General features: G+C 47.9%; 1 protein-coding gene across 1 annotated transcript in view; it reads left to right on the forward strand.

The window, feature by feature from the left end:
- Positions 1-23,049, forward strand: part of LOC138510210 (fructose-1,6-bisphosphatase isozyme 2) — a 573,937-nt gene extending 550,888 nt beyond the window's left edge. The window contains exon 7 of the mRNA XM_069625711.1: positions 22,544-23,049. Coding sequence (XP_069481812.1) covers positions 22,544-22,738 — 195 coding nt within the window. The 3' untranslated portion in view covers positions 22,739-23,049. The remainder of the gene's footprint in view (positions 1-22,543) is intronic.
- Positions 23,050-23,343: the final 294 nt, after the last annotated feature.

Raw genomic sequence — 23,343 nt, forward strand, 5'->3', positions numbered from 1 at the left:
AGAGGAAAAGCCCGCGCAGGCGAGCCTGCGTGGCCAACAAAGTCAGAAGGGGGCTTGTGCGCCCAGCAGTCCGTGAGGCACGTGTGCCCACAGAGGAGCGAAAGCACGCGTGCTCTGCAACAGTGCGGAGGCCCGAGGGCCCCGTGGAAGAGCAGAGGTCTGTGTGCTCTGCAGAAGGGCAGCGGCCCGTGTGCCCTGCAGCGACCGCAGGCCCGTGTGCCTGCAGTTTGCCCGCCGTTAAATGTGCAGCCCGTGTGCCTGCGAGAGGAGGGAAGCCCAGTGAAAGGCCCGTGTGCCTACGGGTCGGGCCCGTGCGCCGGCAGCAATTGAGAAGCCCGCGTGCCTCTGCAAAGAAGATCCAGCGACCGCGTTGCTGCCGAGCGGGGAGGAGAAGATCGCGCCAGCAAGGACCACAGCAAAGAAGCGGACCCGGCGAAGCAGCAGAGAAGGACACAAACCAAGTAAGGTGCTCCATCGGGGCCGGGGAGGGGAGTGACCGCAAACAAGGGAATCCCTGTGTCTCCCCACACGTGACATTGGAAAAAAAAAACGTAATAAAGCTACAGCACATAAAAGAAACCCCGTGTCTCCCACCCGGTAACATTCAAAACAGATAAAAGAGAAAAGGAGCACAAAAAGTAGCATAACACCAGAAATAAGGCCGCTACGAACTTCACAGCCATCCTGCTCTGCAAGACCAGTGAACTTGAGCCCCAGACGGCAAGCCCACATCCTGGCACACAGCACTAACTCCCACAGTGCCAAAAGTGATAACCCAGACCAGTGTCTACGCCCCACCTGAATAGCCAAACAAACCCAGCGACGCCGTCATGTCGGCCCCAGACTCGGCAGCCTCCAATGTCCAACTACCAGTACCGGGAGCACCCTTCTCCCACGCCAGCTTGATGAGGAGACCTGCTCCATTCACATTGAACCCACACCATGATCATGGTCAACGATGGGAAGAGTGGATGGAAGAATTCGAAGACTTCGTAGGTGCCATTGGCACACAAGAACCAGCCAACATACTTAGCATTTTTGCAAACGTCGCAGGGAGGGAAATCAAAAACATCATACGCACCATTCCCCCACAAGACCGTACCACGTATGCAAAACTCATAAAAGCCATCAATGAGAAGATTGTCATCTCACCCAACCGTGACTATGAGAGATACACCTTCAACCAGTGTGGTCAACTTCCCCATGAATCAATTGGAGAATTTGTCATCTGCCTCCAGAGAAAAATATCGAAGTGTGACTTCGCCAACTTTAATGACGAAGAAGCCATCAGACTGCGCATAATTGAAGGTTGCATATCCTCGATGTTCCGGAAGCACCTCCTAAAGAAGCCCCTATCCCTAAAGGAGGTACTGGACTTGACTTGAGTTTATGAAAGAGTGGACATTCAGGCCGCAGCCATTGAGAACCCCAAGAAGAGCGACGTTATTGCAGCTGTAAGCCCCTACGCCCGATACCCAACCTCACAAACCAGAGCGAACACGAGATACACAACGCAACAGACAAAAAGTGACCGCTAATGCTACCGCTGTGGATTTGAGTACCCACACAGAGGCCCATGCCCCGCCATTGGCCAATGCTGCCTGAGATATGGAATGGAAAACCACTTCCAAGTGATGTGCAAGGAACAACTACCAGAAGGAAGCTCAACACGCCCACGACCTACCAACCGCACGATGGAGACACACACGGAACAGTATCGCCCTGCAGACAGAAACGCCCCATTTCCCATAAACACCTACCAACGCCCGAACACTGTAAGGGCCCTTGAAGGACTCCAGATCAAACAGCTCAAATGGGGAACACCAGAAACAGGTTTATCATCGACACAGGAGCAACGGTAAATGCCATGAATGAAGACCTATACCGTGAAATCGCCCTTTCATACCCCCTACGAGAATCCCAGACACACATCTTTCAATGGGGAGTGGCCCTACCCATGACCTCCAGAGGGCAATTCCAATGTGACCTATGACATCGGGACATCACGGTGACTTCCACAATACATGTCGTAAGGAGCCCGTCTGTCGGCCGCTGCCTCCTCAGTTACCGAACAGCCCGTGCCCTAGCCCTGATTGACCTGCACTACGACCAGTCGGAAATCATAGAGGGACACCCATCAAGAAGTGAATCCATCATTTATTTATTTATTTATTCATTTATTACATTTATATAGCGCGCAGACAGCCCAGGGGCATTGTGGCACTGTTACTTGTGAGGAAAACTTAGTTACAATGGGTACAGGTTGTGCCTTGGGTTACAGTGAGGCAATGACCTGTGATCAGATATAGGTGGTGTCATACCACGTAATGCATCATACATAACATTCATGAGGGCTAGGCCATATGTTTGTTAGATGAACAGGGTCATTTTCAAGGCTTTCCGAAAGGCGGCCAGTGAGGGTTCAGAGCGCAGGGAGCTAGGGAGGGTGTTCCAGTGTACGGCAGCGAGGTACGGGAAGCTGGAGCCCCCTGCTCTGGCTCTTTTTACCCTGGGTACTGAGAGCATGCTGGCATAGGGTGACCTAGTGGGTCTTGCGGAGGAGACCGGGTGGATCCTCTGGGAAAGGTACATTGGGGCGGCAAGATGGACACATATGTGGGTGATGCTTAGTGTTTTGAATAAGATCCTATCCTTTATGGGGAGCTAGTGGGATGCTTTTCTGGCAGTGGTGATGTGCTCTCTCTTGGCAATACCATGTGCAGCACGCAGGGCACTGTTCTGTATTACTTGGAGCTTCTCAAGGTTTTTGTTGGAGGTCCCTAGGAAGAGAATATTGCAGTAATCAAGCCGCGAGCCAGTTATGGCCCTGGCTATGTTAGTGCATGTTTCTTTTGACAGATAAGGTCTGATTGTGTTAAGGAGTTTTGCATGGTAAGCAGCAGAGGAGGCGATGGCGTTTACTTGTCTGGTCATGGATAGGTTGGAGTCTAAGTAGACGCCTAGTGTTTTTACTGTGTCTAGTACTGGGATCCTGATTGAGTCAATAGTGAAGTGACTAAACTGTGCGTCAAGTTTCTTGATGGTGTCAGGGGAGCCTACGAGTAGGAGCTCAGTTTTGTCGGAGTTAAGGCAGAGGCCGTTGATAGCCATCCACATTTGGATTGTGTTGTAAATGTTGTTGAGGGTAGCAGAGTCCGTGTCATAGTCGCCTGTCAGAGTGAGAAGGATCTGTGTATCGTCGGCGTAGTATGGCGTCAAGGAAGAGGAAGAGGGGGCGGGTGAAGATGTTATAGATGGTGGGGGAGATGCAGGAGCCTTGGGGCACCCCACATAGCATGATGGAGGGTGATGCCGTGGCTAGGTCAGAGAAGACCTGCATGGTCCTGCCTTGGAGGAAGGAGGTGATCCATGTGGTGGCTTCTTGAGAGAAGTTGGCTGTGGAGGAGAGGTGGTGGCAGAGGATGTCGTGGTCTACAAGATCAAAGGCTGCCGACAGATCCAGGAGAAGGAGCAGGACAGGTTTGCCTTGGTCCCTTGCGTCGTCCATTTGGTTTTTGAGGTCGAGTAGGGCAGTCTCTGTCTTGAGCCTGGGGCGAAAGCCGGATTGTCTCAGTCCAAGGAGGTTCTGTTCTTCAAGGAAGTGCTGGACCTGCAGGTAGGCTGCATTGTCTAGAATCTTGAGAAGGAAAGGGACAGTGGTGATGGGGCGGTAGTTATTAGGGGAGGTGGGGTCAAGTGTGGGTTTCTTTATGAGGGGTCGGACCCATGTTTCCTTGAGGCATGCAGGGACTCTCCCTGTGGTGAAGGAGGCGTTGACGAAGGCTGTTAGGAAAGGCGCCAGGGTGTCTGCGCAGTCTTTGATGATGGAGGCAGGACAGGGGTCGCCTTTGCAATTGGAAGGTTTTATGTTTTTCATGATGTTGATCGTGTCTTTTTCTTGGATGGTTTTAAACGAGAAGGTGGGTGGGGACTCTGTGGGTGAGGGGGGCGGTGGTGGCGGGGAGGGTGTAATGTGGGTGGAAAGTGTTAGTTTGGTGTTCATGATTTTGGCTTGGAGGGAGCTGATCTTATTGCGCATGGCTGTTTGGATGTTGTCACACCATTCTTTATCCTTGGTGAAGTTTTGGGGGGTGGGTGTGGGGGTCTCAAGTTCCCTGAATATGGCGAACATTTCCTTGGTGTTCGATTTGGCCTCCGTGATTCTATCTTCAAAAGATTTAGCTTTGGCTTTAATGATGGCTTTCTTGTAATTATTTGCAAGGGATTTGAAGTTGAGTTTGTCTTTATCATCCCTGGATGTTTGCCAAAGAACTAATGCTGCTCGTTTGTCGATGCGTAGTTTTAGAAGGTCTTGGGTGAACCACGCATTAGCGTGTCTAGTGGGTTTGGTTTTGCGAGGTTTAAGTGGGGCGATGGTATTGATTGCTGCCGTGATGGCAGTATCGTAGTTTTTGGCCAGGGTTTCTGGGTCGTTGGAGAATGGGGCTCTGAAGGCAGGTCCCTGTAAGAAGGGAAAGAGTCTTTCTTTGGTCAGTTGACGGGCACTCCTTGTAAGGGCTGGAGGAAAGGGTAGAGGGGAGTGGGAAGTGGTTCTCGTGGTGGGGATGTTGAAGGTGATGGTGTGGTGGTCAGACCATGGGGTGGGGGTGTTGCCTGTGACTGTGAGGGGACAATTGTGGTGGGCGATCCAGTCTAGTGATCTGCCTACGGCGTGTGTGGGGTTAGTGATGGTGTTGACGAATCCTAGGGTGGCTAGGGCTGTGTCAAGAGCTTTGGCCGCGGGGTTTTTGGCGTCATTCAGGCCAAGGTTGATGTCTCCAAGGAAAATGGCTTTGGAAGACTTTTTAAGGTTGTCCGCCAGGAGGTGGGTGATGGAGGCCTGGAAGTCTCCTAAGGGTCCTGGTGGTCGATAGATGAGGTGTAGGGTGATGGTGCATTGGTGAGAGATGGTGAGTTTCAATTGAAGGTAGTCGCTGTTATTGTTAATAGTTTTGTCCGCCTTTCTGATGGTGATCGAGTCTTTGGCTATGAGTGCGACACCTCCTCCAGTGGTCAGGCGATCTTGTCTCGTGATGGCATAGCCAGGTGGGAGAGCGAGGGATAGGGCGGGGCCTGAGGCTTCGTGTAGCCAAGTTTCGGTGACCATTAGAAGATCTAAATCTAGGGTGGTAATGAGGTCGTGGATGTCTAGCGCGTGCGCATTGATGGATCGGGCGTTGATGAGGGCACATTTGAGGTGCGGTTCAGGGGTGACATTGATGGTTGAGGGTGGCACATCCGAACCAGTGGGGTGCGCATTTTCTGGGGTCATAGACACAGTTAAAGTGGCATTTGCATCATTAGGTAGCATGGCAGTGGTAGAAGAATTGCATATTGCGGTAATTACATTCAGACCAGTGGGGGGCATATTTTCTGGGGTCATAGACACAGATAAAGTGGCATTTTCATCATTAGGTAGCATGGCAGTGGTAGAAGAATTGCAGATTGCAGTAATTACATTCAGACCAGTGGGGGGCATATTTTCTGGGGTCATAGACACAGATAAAGTGGCATTTGCCTCATTAGGTAGCATGGCAGTTGTAGAAGAATTGCAGATTATAGACATGGCGGTAATAGAGAGACCCCTCGGGAAAAGAGAACTCAAAAGCCAATTCCCCAAACTATTCGAAGGAGTTGGGATGCTCAAAAACTCGCCCATCAAGCTACACATCAACGTCACCATTATGCCGGTACCACAACACCCACGCAAGGTGGGCTTCCACCTCCAGGAACAGGAGATTCAACTCCTCCTTCTCAACGATATCATAGAGAAAGCAGAAGGACCAACGCCATGGGTATCCCCGATAGTCATCGTGCCCAAAGACAATGGATGCCTCCGCATATGTGTTGATATGCGCATCCCGAACACTGTCATCCAGAGGGAAAGACACCCAGGCCCGAGCCTTGAAGACATGCTGATCAGGCTAAATCAAGCAAGGTTCTTCTCAAAACTAGACCTCAACCAGGGCTACCACCAGCTCATCCTGGACCCGGAATCGAGACCCATCACCACCTTTGCAACCCACGACGGGCTATTTAGGTATAAAAGGCTAAACTTCGGCATATCATCTGCTGCTGAGATCTTCCAGGAGACGATCAGACGCCTGATAGCCTCGGAGATGAACGCACTAAATTATAGTGACGACATCTTAATATTTGGGAAAGACCAAGAACAGCATGACAGAGCCCTAAAAACTGTTTGCAACATCCTCCAAGAAGCAGGGCTGACGCTCAATGAATCCAAATGCGACATCAACAAGACGAGCCTCCAATTTTTTCGGGCACATATTCTCTAATAAAGGAATAACAGCCGACCCGGACAAGATCAAGGCCATCACGGACCTCCAAGCACCCACGACTACCGCAGAACTGCGCTCCTTCCTGGGTATAGCAGGATACTGCGCACGCTATCTCCCGAACTACGCCACAACAACTGACCCGCTCCGCACCCTCCTGAAGAAGGACCAACCTTTCATCTGGGATGCACCGTGCCAAGAAGCGTTCTCGACCATTAAACAAAGCCTCACCAACAACCGCCAGCTGGCATACTTTCATCCGGATTGGCACACCATCATTACGGTTGATGCCAGCCCAGTGGGACTAGGAGCAATCCTCGCCCAGACCGACGCCACTGATAACACCCACCACGTAGTGGTAGCATACGCCAGCCCCGCCCTATCCCACACAGAAAGGGCCTACTCGCAAGCGGAGAGGGAAAGCCTAGCTGCAGTATGGGCCTGCGAGACATATCACCATTTCATCATCGGCCGGAAGTTCACTCTAGTGACAGATCATGAGGCACTCCTCCCAATATTTGGAAACCCCAAAACCAAAATGCCACCCCGCATAGAGCGATGGGGAATAAGACTGCAAGAATATGACTACACAATTCTCCACAAACCCGGAGGAGACCCCAACCCAGCCGACTACCTGTCCAGACACCCCCTGATGGACAAGGATGACACCCTGGCCCATGAAGCCACTGACTACATCTCTTACCTGTCCTCAAACGCCATGCCACCAACGATTTCAACTACAGCTTTCGAAGAAAGGAGCAAAGCTGACCCAACGATTAGGACCGCCGTCTCTCTCACCCGCTCTAACAAATGGAGAGAGCGCCAGAAAAGAGATACCGCGGGGGGAGGATGCAGACCAAAAGGAACTTGATCGACTAGCCAAAGTACACGACAAGCTCATAGCCACGGACCAGGGAATATTGCTACGCAGGAAGAGGCTGGTAGCTCCGAGAGACCTAAGGAAGACCCTAGTGACACTGGCACATGAAGGGCACAGGGGGATCGACAGCACAAAACAATTTCTCAGGAACTATGTCTGGTTCCCATACATGGACGTGATAGTGGAAGACATGCTCATGCACTGCAGACCCTGCCAACTAGCAGCAAAGGGACCAACCCCAAAACCCCTACAACTAACCACACTGCCAACAAGGCCTTGGCAAAAAGTCGCAATGGACTTCTGTGGACCGCTAGAGGAAGGAGGATACCTATTAGTATTAATAGATGATTACTCCAGATTCCCATTTGTCAAGCAGACACCATCAACATCCTTCTCAGAAACGGCACCCGTCATAGACGAATTATTCAGCGAATGGGGCGTCCCCAACGTTGTCAAGACAGATAATGGATCCCCGTTCCAGGGACAAGAGTTTGCGAGGCTCGCAGACCACCTAGGGTTCCACCACCAGAAAGTTACACAACTCTGGCCCCAAGCCAACGGGATGGTGGAACGGTTTATGGCCACCATCAAGCTGACCCGACAGAAGGCGGTAGCTGAGCAAACACCCCATGCGCAAGCCATCTGCAGCATGCTCAGGAGCTATCGAAACACTCAACATGATGCTACGGGAAAGCCACCCACTGAACTCATGGTGAGATACAAGCCCCGAACACGCGTTCCCCGATGGGAAGATTACACACCAGAAGAAGATGCGACCATCAGGGAGCGAGACGCCGAAAAGAAGAGAAAGGCCAAACAATGGGCCGACAAGAAGAGGCGAGCGAAGGAACACCATTTAGTAGTAGGACAAACCGTCCTCGTCCGGCAAACTCAACGCAAGAAGACAGACACGCTCTACAGCCCAGAGCCTCGGGTCATCACAGCCATCAAGGGACCCATGATTACGGCGACTGGAGAACTAGGGGACATCATCCGGAACTCCTCATTCTTTAAGAGACTGTATCTCGAAGAACCAGAGACGTCGGAGACAGCAGTAGAAGATTCCGATGGAGAGGACGAAATAGGACCCCCGCTGGAAGCGACAGGTGAAAGCAGAGAATCTCCAGGGAGGCCGCTCAGAACAATAAAGAAGCCAGTGAGACTCATCGAACAGATGTAACTGGACTTCCATGTTAAGTATGGGGGAGGTGTTGCAAGTGATTGGAAAGGGACGCAGTCTCTTTAAGAAGGAACACATGCAGGAGGTGAGAAGAGGGCGGAAGGGGAGGGGACCAAGGGGGAAAAGGCAGTTACAATGTGAGAGAATAAAGGAGGTTGATACGAACGGTGGCTCCGTCTCTCTCTAGAGTGTTTGCATGCTGGTGAATGCTGAGGCCCCCCCCAACACCCATCTCGCTGGCACCCCCCTTGAAGCTATACGAAGCAATAAATGAGAACGCTACCCTCCTTGCTTTGATCCACTCCAAAATGATTTACATTGAATCTTTTATTACATCTCTGCAAACGAGAGTAGATCAAGAGATGGAGTGTGCCAATGTGATTCGAAGACCGCTTGAAGATGCACTTGATCTGGAAAAGGTGGACAAGAAATGTCTATTAAATTCAGTTTTGGATCTTTTACATCTGAAACCATTGATCCAAAATAGGAAAAAGGGTTTGTCTGACACCATTCCAGAATTTCCTCCTGTGTTGATAGGTGAAGGGGTAGAGCTGTCTTTATCCCAGCCTAGGGGTAGTACACTGTTCTCTGCTGACGTGGTGGTCTTGAGGGTCATGGACAGGGTGACCGTCCATGCTGGTTCATCTTCGTTGGTGTCTCTTGACCCCTCTTTAAAGCTCAAACCTGGAAATCAGATTGCCCTGATGCCAGCGTTCGGGGCACCAAGCTCGACATTGTCCAACGAGGTCATTCCCCCTGCCAAAGTCTCAGCTTGTGGTACATTTTTCGCCACCTTCCATCCTTTTTTTTCTGCCCAGACAAGGAAAAAGAGAAAGCTGCATCGAATGACATCAAGAGAGTCCCCTCAGGGGTAAAAAACAAAGAACCAGCCTATGCCAAAAAACAAAAATTCAAACCAGGCCCGGGCCTTTATTAGAAATCTGCCAAGTCCACAACGCAATCATGATCAAGCCATGGTCGATCCATCATCTGTTACAACGAGGGTGGTGGAGACACATCCTCCAAGGGTGTTGTCAAATGACTCAGATGTGGTAGTGGACGAGTAAGAAAAACAACATGATTTCATAGAAGATTAATGTTTACATGTTTATACCTATGGAGTGGACGATGACCAGCTTGGCCAGGACGAGCCGGAAGTGGCCTCTCAACAGGCCTTACGGATGGAACTGGCCCTTCGACTGGTTATTTTGGATGCAGGGGTTCCTCGGTCTTGACTCGATAGGTGTTCTCGGGGTTCCAAATGTCAGGGTCCAATACTTTCCTCAATTTGCGGCCTGTAAAACTTCCTTCAACATTTCTGACATTGGCAGAGAAAAGGCAGAAAATCACACTTAAAGCTGAATCAACAGTCCTACAGGAAGGTCTTTCCCAGAGGAAGACATTTTGCTTGCCCCAGAAGAGTGTTGTTGGGCGGGAGCATGACCCCCCCCAAGACACAACATATTTTTCCCCCCAAGAGAGGCCGGACCATCTTGGCGTGAAGAAAGCTACCCATTTGGTTAGCCTTGAATGTTTTCTCTCAGTGAATGACGGTTTGATCTTAAACCGCGCCAATGTGCTCAGGTTGTTTCATAATGTCCCTCTTCAACGATTCTTGCAATCGTAAGACATTATGATTGTGGAGTTCCCTAAAGAACATATCACTGATAAGGTGATTCTTCATCTAAGGTCAAATTCTGTGAGGTTGTCACTATTGGAGATGGCCCAGCTTCTCCTCCCAATAGGTTTTGAATGCATGGACTTAACTTCTAAGGTGAGGCGCTCTCCTTCTAACCACCAGCAGGGACCCCCCCATTTGCCTTTGAACAACAGAGCAGAGCGGAAATATTCAATAATCGACGTGTTCATTGGGTGCCGTTGGAGAGGACTCTCGGAAGTGTCTGAGTGATTCCAGAGCTGAGTTGTCCTCTCATGGACTGCCATAGCCGTCGTCCCCTTAACCATCACTTTTATCAATGCCAGGCCCTCTGGACTTGTGGTCACACTGGGCCAAATGGGCTCCAAAGACAAACTATGACATCCAGTGCTACAGGGAGGTGTACTATTTCTGACCCTCAAGGCCAATTAACAACGAGCCTCCAGTTGGCGAGTAGCCTTATGGAATGCCAAGGGCTACTCTCATCTACTTAGGGACCCAGATCTTTCCTCTAGAGCTTTGGACATAATATGCCTTCTGAAAACCTCGCTTCTACGCTCTCCATCTTTAGATGGATACACCTTGTTCCTCAGTCCTGCCTACAGAGGCTTAAGAGGACGCCCGGCTTCTGGCTTACTTACATTTGTGAAAAATGAAAGGGCCACAAGGGTAGGGGGTCTGGGTATTCCTAATCCATTCCTTCAGGTCACTTGCATCACTTTCAAAGCCCAGGATGGCGAGGAGCCTCAGCGATGTCTCTTGTTTAACATGTACTGGAACCCATTGGCCATTACCACTGAAGGATTTATGAATGCTGCTACGCCGGTTATTGACAAATTGGTATTAAACTTCAATACTCACTTTATAATAATAGTAGGTGACCCAAATGGCCCTCACATCAGCAAAGAATTGATGGCCCCCATACCAGATTGTGGAAGGAGAGCATCTGAGTGAATGGAACTGATGTATGCGAGAGATTTCCACATTTTAAATTGCCAAACCACCAGCAATTGTCCTCTGAGACCCACTTGGTCCAATGGTTCTTCTTCTAGCATCTTGCACTACGTCTTTGTGTCCAGCTCGTTAATCGAAGACACAGCTCCATTTGAGCTCCTTCACAAGTCTGCAAGCGATCACGCCTTATTGACTTGATCTGCCAAACAGAGTCCTAGGCAAGAAGTATGGCCAATTGATATTGAACTAACTTAAGACTCAAATCGCCTGAGGATAATGTGGCTTGACATCCAGTCCTTTTCTGAAAAGTGATCGAGGCAGTTGGTTACTGGAGGTGACGGGAACTATATACCTCTACTTTTTGAATTTAAGCTTCGTCCTCAAAAAGCTTTGGCCATGCCCACACCGCATAACCATCTCTTTGATGTCAAAATTATCCAGGAAAAGAAGCAACTTCAGAAAGATCTTAGACAGATGAGCCGTTCAAATAAAGATCTACAAATGTAGCAGTGGAAAAAAAGAAACCAAAAATACAAGAACTGGCTGCTCATGCACAAGGCTGGGTCTACTCAAAAGGAAGCTGAGTGCATGTTGGTGGCGCTCGCGAAAAGGATGTGAGAGGAATTTGGCAACTCCTTAATGGAGCTGGGGCTCTACGTTCGGCTGCCCTGGCAAATGTGATCTCTGAAGGCTCCTGGACGTCCTTCTATCAAATGATTTTCGCACCGAGACATGGATTGACAGGCCTACAACGGCAAAACTGACTGTGGATTGGCGCCTCCCGCTTCTCAGACTTGACGTGGAGATGCTTATTAAGAAGGCCAACCACTCCAGAGCTCCCGACCCAGATGGCATCTCTAATTCCACGATTAAGGAAGACCCGGAAGAGTGGGCCCCCTTTATCTTCAAGCTATTCAATCAAATTTTGAAGAAGGGTGAGATTCCAAGCTCCTGGAGATCAGCGATAAACGTTCCCATTCATAAGAAGGGAAACAGAACTGATCCGGCATAGTATCGGCCATTCGCATTGTTGGATTCATTGAGCAAACATTTTACAGGCTTGCATCTGCCCCAATTGAGGCCTGGATCTCCTGTGATGAAATAGAGGACCCTCGACAAACAGGGTTTGTGAAGGACGTTGGAAGTGCCTTGAACCTGTTCCTGTTAAATCAACTGAAAGGGAAAGCCCACAAGGATAAGTCTAGAATTTGTTTGGCCTTCATAGACTTGAGGAAGGTGTTTGATAGTATTGACCATCATTTACTGTGGTCTAAGATGGAGGCCCGCAACTGCCCGGTAGATCCATTGGCGGCAATCAAATCTCTCTACTAATCAACCAATGTGCAAATTCGCCTCAATGCACAAGGTCTCTTAACCTCTCATATCAACACGTTTGGGAGTTCAAAGCAGGAATGTCTGCTGGTACCAATTCTATTTAGTTTATTCGTGTCAGACGTTGGCACTCATCTGAGCAAGGTTTGAGCTTTTCCTCCAAAGATGGGTGGGCAACATTTATCTAGACTTCTTTTCGTGGACGAACTGGTTCTAATTGATACTACGCCTATTGGTCTTCAGAGGACCTTGGACAGTCCCTACGGGTAGCTGACCGCCAATGGGCTGGCTATGAACTTGTTAAAACCAATGTGGTGGCAAGGGGCTCACAGGGCCCGCAGCGTAGTCCCTCGTTCAAATGGATCGTGCAAAAAAGCCGCTCGTTCAGACTAATGAGGTATTCTACTTGGGGGCTTTGACTAACAACAGCAAAGTGGACCAACCACGCCACATGGTTTTGAAGGCAAAACTTAGAATTCTAACTGCCCAGGCTCAATTGATTCACAAGAAATTTGGAAAGTTCTCTCTGCTGCCTGTTTTGACATTCTATAAATATAAGGTTATGCCGGCCCTCATATACAGTGCAGAGGGGTTTTGTTTACCCCGTGGGTAATCTGGGCTTCATTGGAAGGAGGTTTTTGGAGGAAAGTACTTGGGCTGCCTAACTTAATTCCAATCGGCCTGTCATCCGATATGAGCTGGGACAAATTTTGCTGTTGGCGGAGCTATTTGGAAAACCTTGGCGCTCTATCGTAAATGTATGCTGCCTTGCCCTAAAAAAACAATTTTTAGTGCTGGGTTAAGAGATGAGGAAAGGAACAAATGACGTATTAGTCCAGTGGTGCAGGGGGTGCCAGAACCATTTAGTCCACCTACAAACTGACCTCGACAAATGAATCAGGAACCCAGCTAAACGGAAATGGAAGCTCTGGCAGGATGACTGGATTAAGACCCAAGATGATAAGAACTCTTTTAAGCTCCCCACGGCAATGAAGAACGAAAACAAGCCTCAGGATTCTCTTCCAAAATACCTGACCAAATTTCCCAATAATTGGTATAGGAACCAATTCATGCGTTTCAGATTTAACCTTTGTCCCACAAAACAGCTCATACAGATCTACAAACTGACATCGCGGATTGTCGATTCCGTAAAAGGCTGGGGGAAAAGGAAGCCTTGAAACACATCAGTCTATTTTGCCCAGGCTTAACCGACTTAAGCACAAACTACTTGGGCAAATGGGTGGTGGCCTTCGAACAAAAAGACACTGTGGCTTTCTGGTTACACCTGTTGCTGGTGAAATCTTTATGATAACTTTTGGTCTCATACAATACCTAAAGGAGGTTTTTGACGCGATCAAGATAGTAACCTGACTAGGGACTATGAGATCGAAAGTGGCAGCGATTGATTGAACCTCAGTATATGCTTAGGGATGTTTGTTGGTCTTTTAGTTGTTTCTTTAATTTTACAAAGGTTTGTAATAAACCACAAATCTAAATAAAAAAAAAATTTAAAAAAATGATATTGTTTCTTTTTTGATACTTGCTTGTTTTGAATATATGTCTGTGTAAGGTTTGATGACGTATGTCGAAATAAACTATATAAAAAAGAGTGAAAGCATGAAAAACACTAAAGAGAAAGTCAAAGAGAGAGGGAGTGTAAAAGAGGGAGGGTAAAAGGAAATTTACACAAAAATAGCAATGGTAAATGACAGACCCAGAAAGAGAGAATGTGCGTATGAGAGAAAGAGAGAAAGGGCAAAGAGGAAGTGGAAATTATTATTGGTGTTTTTTTTTAAATATGTGCCCTGCATGGGCAGTATTAAGAAAGCTTTGCATGGCGTTGCAAATGTAGTACTGTGCATGCACGGTGCAAATTTGAGCTACAGTGCAAACCTTCCATAATACCGCCCGCACTTCTTTTTTATCCGTGCTGCTCACAAACAGGAACCAGGAAGCTGAGAGAGCTTCCTCGTTCCTGTATATGAACTGTGAGGAAGCCGGAAGAGAAGGGGTTTGAGCTGAACATGGCATGTGACACGTGCCACATGTCACGGTCAGCTCCAACCCCTACTGAGCGCTTCCTTCTCCCGCTGCAAGCCCAAGCCCAGCCTTCACCCCGATGGGTGAAGACTGGGCTACGGCCCCCCAGACCTGGTGTGGCAGGGCCCCCATGGAAGTTCCTGGGCACTGGTGTATGACGGCGGAGGCAAAACAGGGATAGCAAGGGAGAGTGCAGGGGTAGCAAGGTAGACCACAGGGGTCGCAGCTGCATCCCCTGGCAAACCCCAAATGACTTCCCTGAGCAAAATTCCAGTACAGTTTGTCTTGCTGGAGTGCTGCCAGAGCTATGCTGCATCCCGAGGCAAAGGGACTAGCACAGAAAACTCCCAAAAGCTTCACCTACTGTTTTAGCAGCTATTCAAATTGGTATGTATGTCTTGAAATTTGCAGACATTTTCTGCCAGCATGAGTATATTCACAAATGAAAAGAGTATAACTTCCATTACGCACTCAAAAGTGCTCTTTCTTGCTGAATCACCATCAGACATTTTTAAAATGTACAAATGTGTGCATTCTTTTGTTCCCACAATGCTCTTTGTTTTTATGCAAATTACCAGGCTTGTGTTCTAAGAAGAGATACTGTGCTGTGTGACCTGGCCTGGGGCCACGTCCCTGTGCTAGCTCCCTTCCCCCACACTTCCAAAGGAGGAGAGGGTATCCACAGTACTTTATTTCCATTTTCAGCACAACTACCAATTTAAGCCAACATCTCAGCAACGTGATCAACAATTACAGATAAAACGGTGCAGGGATCCCATCTGCTTTATCGTGAGCCAACAAACTGTTTTTTTTTCATTTTCCTTTGCATTTTCAACTCCACTGTGTGCAGGCGGCTGTACTTTCCCCCTCAGTCCCACCCTTATCTATAAAATGGACATAAACCCTTTCCCTCTGGAATGGCCTCCCTGCCCCTCTCAGACTTGAGCCTGACCTCCTTAAGTTCTGGAAGCTTCTCAACACCCTGCTTTTCTCTACCTCCTTCCCCTTCTCGCTCTTCTGCTAATTGCCCCCTTCTGCTGCTGCGGCTGGCGGCCTGGGTGCCTATGAGTCGCACAGAGCACCAGGCCCTCCCTGACCAGTCTTCCTGGCACCCGCCCCTTACAAGCACTGCCCTTTAAGCCCCTTCCCCTGAATAGCCTGGTGGGTCGGGCACCGCTCCTAATTCTGGACCACCTTACTCCCTCACACTTAGATGGTGGTCTGTCCCTAGCACTTGCCTAGCCATTCCCTGCCTAGCGCTGGCCTAGCCCCTTCCCCACTCCCCCTGCACCTGCATTTTATGCCCCTGCATTATGCCCATCTCACGCCCCACCTCCACTCCTCTACCTCCCCTTGCACTTCCTGACTCTGCACTTGCACGATCCGAATGTCACAAGGCGTAATAGGACCAATATTGTGGTTATTGTTGTTTTATCCCCTGTCTCCCCCTCTCTTTTTTGCCTTGTGGCGCCTGGAAACACTTTTGCTGTATAGTGCACCTTCTAACTATTTAACAAATAAATACATAAATAAAAAACTCTGTTCTATCCCACTGGTAAAACAGGCCGACCTCCCAGTAGCCAAGCCCGTGGAAGGTACAGGGGACTCCGTTTTTTCTAAAAGACACTTGTGAAAATGGTCCTTATGCATGTTGGTTTTACAACACGCGCACTCTTATACTAATTTTAAATACATGTATGAGAAGTGTTCCTTTTTCCCAATGCGGATTCCCTCTGCCATTGTGCTGGGGCCTCTATCGATACAGGTATGCCTGTAGGCCCGGTGTCAGACAATTCTAGGTTTTTTATTTACTGGACGCAACCTCTATATATACTAAAATTAAATGTACATTTTATGAAACTTTCAAACTTGAGTTTAGTTTGCTAACATTGTACACTGGTAGTGCTGGCACCTCTTCACTGTTAACCCATTGTGTTACACAGCCCGAGTCTATGGTACTCCTTCCATTTTTAGGTAAATCTCTCATGCCACAGGTCCTACATTCCTGGTTGCACACCATCAGTTCCATGAAGGGCATTGTGTGCATATGATCCGCGCCGGTAGCATGCCCCTGCAGGCTCGGATTGGCCCATAGGGAACTAGGGAAATGCCCGAAGGGCCGGCCTGGCAAGTCAGTGTGGGCCACATCAATTTCTTAGTGAACTCTGTGGCTGGTGGTTTCAAACAATGGTGCCAGACCAAGGGGCTTTAAAATGCACAATTAGCTACAAATAATTGCAAAAAATATCCCCGTAGATACTAATCCAAAGTTTTGTCAAAAAACTAGGATTCATGAATGTGAGCTACTTTTTTTGCTGGCCTAGAATTTTTTGTGCCCCAGTCTCACCTTGTCCCTCTCTACTGCGTGCTGTTTCTGTTTCTCTTGAGTCTTCTGCAGTAGTTGATAGGGGTTGGTCTTTCCAGGTGTGCACCATTCAAACTGCGCCTTCCTGGCACTGCATTCTGGCCAGCATCTAGGAAGACATTGTTGGATGCTCTGTGCTTTTCCCAATGTTTATGGTTTGCTGCACTGCTCCATTTTTGTGGCATATCAGCCTTTCTTGAATCATAGGGTTAAAACAGTGCTTGCTTAACTGACCGCATCTGAGTAGTTCCGCGAAGTTCTAGAATGTACAAGAAACCATCAACACGTAAACCTAGACACATGTTCCTCTCCAGATTTGTCGTGCTGCTGCAGGCTTCTTTAAAAATGTTTGTGTTTGACTAGAATGCTAGCCTGTCCCACCAGGTGCTAATTCCAGGAGCTTGATTGCCTCGGCCTAGGCATCCAGCCCGTCATCACCCTTGCCTTTGGTTCCCATTCAGGTAAGCGTCCAAATATATCATGTCCTTCGCCACCCAGTACACTAAATAGCAGCACAAACTTCTGTTCTGCTGTGTAGTTTTGTTCTTCAATGGCTATTCGATTGTTTTTAAGTTGTGGAACTAGTGTCTCCATTTCTTTGGAGGCCCACCCAAAGATTAGCAAGACCTGGCAAATGCCCGTCTAGTATCTGCAGCTAAAATTGTTGGCTTTGCCTGTGCTTGTCTTTTTAGGGCTTCAGCGCAAGGAAGATATATATATATCAAGTTGCTGAAGGCCAACTTTGCTAAGACATTTGTATTACACCAGTATCCATTTACAGCTCTAATTAAGCCATTAACTCTCTGCAGACTGCTCAGAGATAACACTGGCAGGCCACAGCTCGATCTTACTCTGATAGAGCTAGCTCAAAAGGATCGTAGGAGGGTGTATTCTGGACAAGAAGGGCAAGGCAGTGGGTGGGAATGGCCATAAGGATTAGCATGGCCATGGGTTGATAGATTGATTATTTATATAGCACCTATACACAATGTGTTTCGGAGCGCTGTCAATCGGTAGGCAAATAACCAAACAACACCCACAAGCTGTGTGTCCCTCCTCACATGTCATCTCCCTCCTACATGTACTGTAATGCAATAGTTTCGGCTGATAGGTAGTGCTTAAGCACCACCTAATAGCCCATGATAAATAAATGAAATCACTTTACTGTGGCTAGAGCAGCACAGGGGCAAAATATTATGCTCCTTCCTCTCTGGCGCCAATGACAATTTTCTGCTGGACACCCAGAGCCCCAAGGTTCCATCTGGAACACCCATTACAGGACGTGACACAGTCATTACCAAGCATGAGAACCCATCATCTATGCATTCACCCACGCACATGCTCATTCACACAATCATCCAAACGACAAGACATGCACAACACTATAATCAGGTTTCTAAATTGTACATTTGTAGAGGTTATTTTTTTTTTACTTACTCTTACACCTCAGTAATCAAAACGTTATCTGGGACTGACTGCCAAAGAGATATGTCTCTGCAGGGAAAGCTGTGCTTGGAATATAATACCCACGCCCAGCGCGGGAGAGCCATCTAGGTGTTCATTATGACAAGTAGTGTCTTGACTTGCAATGCAACATTGACTGGGAAGATAGCAGAGAGATGAAATCAAAGAATTACAGAAAGTTGAGACGTGATGGGGAGTGTAGCAGGTAGAGATTTTCATTTGAGTTGCCACAAACAAATTAGCTTGGTTATGTCACACTATAGAAAAGCAAGATGTAGACATGTTTATTGAAATCTTTGGATTGAGGTATTTTTCTGTTTAAAATTTGCATCAATGGGGTTAGGGCTTTCTGCTGTCAATTGAGAAGCTGTGCCTTCAAAACCTTAATTGCATCTGCAAGGTACATGTGTCGCACTCAAGGGACAAGAACACATTTACTCGGTCTTTGCTTAGAAAGAGACATGCCAATCGGAGCTGGTCCAGGCAGCTTCCTGACTGTCTCTAGGCCCAGTGAAATCTCCGGGTTGCCTGCTCGTGTGATTGGAGGCTGCCTGGTTGCTGTGAGGTTTTGGAGGAGTGAAGCCCCTAGTCTGCACTGTGGTCATGCATGTCTTTACGCCTGTCCAGTAGCTGTAAAGTCCTCTAAGAAGGAGGTGATAACTTGCTGAAGTCAAAGTTGTCTGTAGATCTTCACTTTTCCTCAGCTCACCCACCATCTGCGGAAAGGTTTCTAGGGCAGCAGCCTGCGTACAAAAGATCGACCTTCATTAGGGCTGCCCAGTAAAGGCCTCCCTTCCGCAAGATCGTTCTTTCTTGTTGCGACGGGCTCTTTCGTGTGCTAACCTTGGAGCCTATGCACTGGGAGCACAATTGGTGAAAAGCCATTTTGCCCTGAGTCCTCGCCAGTGAGCACTCCACAGAGCATCTTCCAATTCCATTGTACATCACCATAGTTCTGTCGCAATTGTTCCCCCTTCAGACTTTTCAATAGGCCTAAGGATGTATTCTGGCAAAAGATCACCCTACAGTGATGGAGCCTGTACTGCCAATTGCCCATTGGCACTCAGTGCTGGGGCGCAGCCAATCAGGTTCCGTGGATCGTGGGCTGAAACTGCTAAACTCATCCCACGTACCTGGAATCCACAGGCTGCTTCCCCCACCCGCACTGCCATCTTCTCCCCACCCTCCCTTCCCTTTTAAAAAAAGAATACCCCAAACCCCCTCCTCAGCCCTACTTATCTGATTGTTGCGGTAGCAACGGCCGCCACAGCTTCTCTACATCTTCCTTTTGCGGCTGGCACGGAAATGGAAGAGGGGCCATCTTCCATCTCTGTGGTGCCCATCTTGGAACAGTATTTTCTTTGAATTAATAGGACACCACGAGGCTTCCCGCTCATTTATAGAAAAGACCCTACTATCAGCACCACAGGTTACTGGATTGGAAACCCGAGATGCTAATGGGATTAGTAACACGTTCCACAGGCTATACTGGGGCCAACATCTTGGTGCCCTCATTAAACGCCCTAGCTTCACTCTGGCCTTTAACTCAGGCTGCCGAGCTGTCACCCCCGCGGCACCCCGGTATAGCCCTGGAAAAGGTCAGTAACGCCATATGCTGATCCAACCTCTATTTGACATGTTCTCAAAATGGCCAACCAATGTTCCCAGAGAGTAAGGAAAGACAGAGCCCTGGAGGTGAGAAAGTGAAAGAAGTGTTCAGGAGCGGTTATGGAGATTGTGAGGGCCGGGTATACATTGCTGATGGGTCACCAGGTACAGCATATAATCCACTTTGGCAGACGGCACCTTGTATTGTTGCCAGCAGAGAAACAGTCCAGATGAGCGCCCCCAGATGTGGGCGAGGGCTATGCATTAATCATGTTGAGGCAGGGAGGTTTAATTACCTAAATATGTATGTATTGGAGGTGCGAGGGAAGATAGGAAGTGCCCTCAGGATATTTGGAGAGCTATTGCCCAATCAGTAAATCTGTTAGAGGCCAACCCGTCCAAGGTGAAGAAAAAACTCCTCGACTGGGATTGGATCTCGACCCAGGAAAAGCTCAATTCATTCAAGTCCCTGTCCTTGGTACGGGAAGACCTTTATTGCAGAGGTACAGTGCTTCCCTATTTAGACAGATTCCCTTCTCCTAAAGAAAGGCACCAATTCCTGAGATTCCGCCAGAACCTCTACCCCACAAGAGAAGTTACGGGAAGAAGGACCAAAAACAGGGATGATCGGACTTTGTTATGTCATTGCTGTGGTCGGGAGACTGAAACGCTATACCATTTGATAACGAGTTGTACCTCATTAACACTTCTCAGAGACAAATGGTTGGCAAAACATTTTGAGAATTTTAAACTTAATCCGCCTCTAGAGAGGTGGTCTATCTTAAGATGGGGAGGAAAAGTTTCTCTGACTCTGGCACTGTTGAACTTTGTGAGAGAAATCTTTTTAACTTTGGACACTTAGTTTTTCTATGATCTGTGAATTTAATTCTGTATATAGTGGTCCAGTGCCTTTGTTATTCAATACTGCTTTGTCTGAACATTGTGATTTGTTACTTTCCTTTTTTTAATTTCTTTTCTCCCCTTTTAGAGTTGGTTCACTTTTCGTCTTTTCTCTTTTTTTTGTTATCATTGACTCTTTCTTTTCTAACATGTGTGCATTTAAAGTTTTGTTTTGGAAACTAATTGATGCAATAAAATTTAAAAAAAATAAAAAATTTGGAGAGCTCATGGCTTTCAATACTTTGCATATCAGGAAGTACACATTTTTACGGTGGGCTCTGGGCAAGGTGCCCTGATTCAAGAACAAAACAAGTAGAAATACAAGTCGTCAGACAGAAAGTGCTCAACGTGTAGATTGGTATTCCGCTGCAGATCCTTAATGGGGGCAGAGCCCTGGGGTTTGTGTAGATTTGCGTGCTAACGCAACAGGTGAGACAAAAGGAAAGTCCCAGTTGTGCTGTTCATGTGAACACTTTCAAACGAAGTAACTATGCACCACGTCAAATAAGAGTAGCAAAAGGAGGTCTTTATCCAGTAGCTGGTCGAAAAGAAGGAACGGACAGCCAGTCACTGGGGTTTTTAGTATCCTATGTGTGCCCAGGATTGTCCCGCTCCAAGCTTCTCCTCTGTGCAGTGCTTCAAAACTGCCCTAGGATGGCATAAGAGCTGTACATGAACGGACAAAACAAAATTACGTTCCCACTCTCTGGGGAACCCACATTAGTATGTGGAATGGGCACCAAGCAAGCACTGAGCAGGACAAATCATTCATCACAAGACTGAATATCAATTGTTGATAATTATTGGGGCTGGGTAATGAGACAAAACAAGCTAGCTTCTATCCCAGTAAAAGTATTCTGAGTCCCTTAAGCAAGAGTTCAAAATAGCTCTCAAAGACAGGCAGGTGATGGAGAGAGTGTCGCGGGAGCTGCTTCAGCCCTGCCCCTGATTGCCTCTCCCTCTGAAAGCATCATCTTTCATAAATACTTGCTAGAGATGCATGCAGAGTCTTAGGGTCTGATAGGTTTTTGCTCAAATGTTCCTAAATGTGTTGGCCTTTACCAGTGCAAAGGGGAAATGGTCAGGCCAGTGGGAAGAAGATTGCCCCTGTAATTGTGATAACCGAGCCCCAGGAACACTATTACATCTCATCCTACTATGCCCATTATGGGATCATTAAAAGAAATCACTTGTTCCATATTTTGAAAGCCAGATTATTCAAGCAATGAAGGTCAGTTCTCATTTTTCTGATTCTCCTGGCCTAAACGCCCGCTTGCTTAGCAGTGCAGCATTCACTAATCAGAGAGGAACACAGCAAAGCCGGCACTGTGCTTGAGTGATTTTCATGGATTACACACATTATCGGCTTGAGGTGGGTTTCCCAGGGCCATTGTTTGCTCTGCTGTTTATTTGAGAGCCTTAGAAATGTAGGATATGTTATGTAATTCTGATTATTGTAGGTAAGTGATGTTTATGGCCAGGGGTGTTGCTAGATCTGGAATAGGTCTGAGCCTATGCTAATGTTGAGACTGTCTGGACTCAGGGCTAGCTGGCCTATTGGTTGTAGCCCCTTAGCTTCTATCCGGGGATACAACCAAAAGACCCAGGGCTGTAGCTCCCTCACCCCACCCCCCCACACCCCCAGCAACGCCTCTGTTTATGGCCGTAGCTCACTCTCAGGCTGTTTGAGGTAGTTATAATACTTTTTATTGTACCCAAGTATCATATATGGATGGCTGTTTTCTTATAGTGATATACATTCTGACTTTATTTGACTTGCCCTGACAGTATAGAAGGTAAATGTTAAGTATTCTTCAAACTGCCTGAACGTGTTACTGCATCTTCTGTTTTCTCTTCTTGTTTTTAGCTCCGCCTCCTGTATGAGTGCAACCCCATGGCTTTCATTATTGAGCAGGCTGGAGGGATGGCGACCACAGGGACGGAAGACGTGCTGGATGTGAAACCCGAGTCCATTCACCAGAGGGTGCCGCTCATTCTCGGATCCCCAGACGACGTGCAGGAGTTCCTCAACTGTGTGAAGAAACACCAGAAAAGTAGCTAAATGTGTTGACATCACCGGGCATGCATCTGCATTGCTTGTCACCTCTTCTGCTTTTGTGAACGCCACACCACCTTGGGTGGTGGTTTCAGCACGCATGGTGTCCCTGAAAGGTCAATGTCAATTGTTCCTCTGCTTCTTACTCTTCATAGGTTTGGAGAGTAGACGGGAGCAGAATTCCAAACCCTGCCTTCTTTCCTGCATTTATATGACGGGCTAGGTTTGGGCCCAAGATGGCCACCATTCAATAAAGTGACATTGAAAAGTATCAACAATCCTTAATTCCCACCATTCAATAAAGTTTTTGATGTATCTATCTTCTCATTCATTGATCAAAAATGACAAATTTTAGTTTGAGTATGAGTTTGGAGGACCTGTATCATACATGCCAAAATGTCCCATTCCTGTTGTTTCTTTTTTATTCTGGGACTTTGGGGGCACAGGAGGTTGGCCCCTCAACACACAGGGCACTGCAAAATCCTCTCCTCCCCAACTTTTGCATGGTTTATTTTGCAACTTGTAAGCGGGTGTGTCTCCAGCTCCCAGCCAGGCCTGCAGGCATCAGCAACAGTGTTCGTACAGGACAAGGAGAGGCCGTGCGGACAACA

This window comes from Ambystoma mexicanum, chromosome 6p (assembly GCF_040938575.1).
Source record: "Ambystoma mexicanum isolate Mex_15411 chromosome 6p, UKY_AmexF1_1, whole genome shotgun sequence".
Taxonomy (NCBI): Eukaryota; Metazoa; Chordata; class Amphibia; order Caudata; family Ambystomatidae; genus Ambystoma; species Ambystoma mexicanum.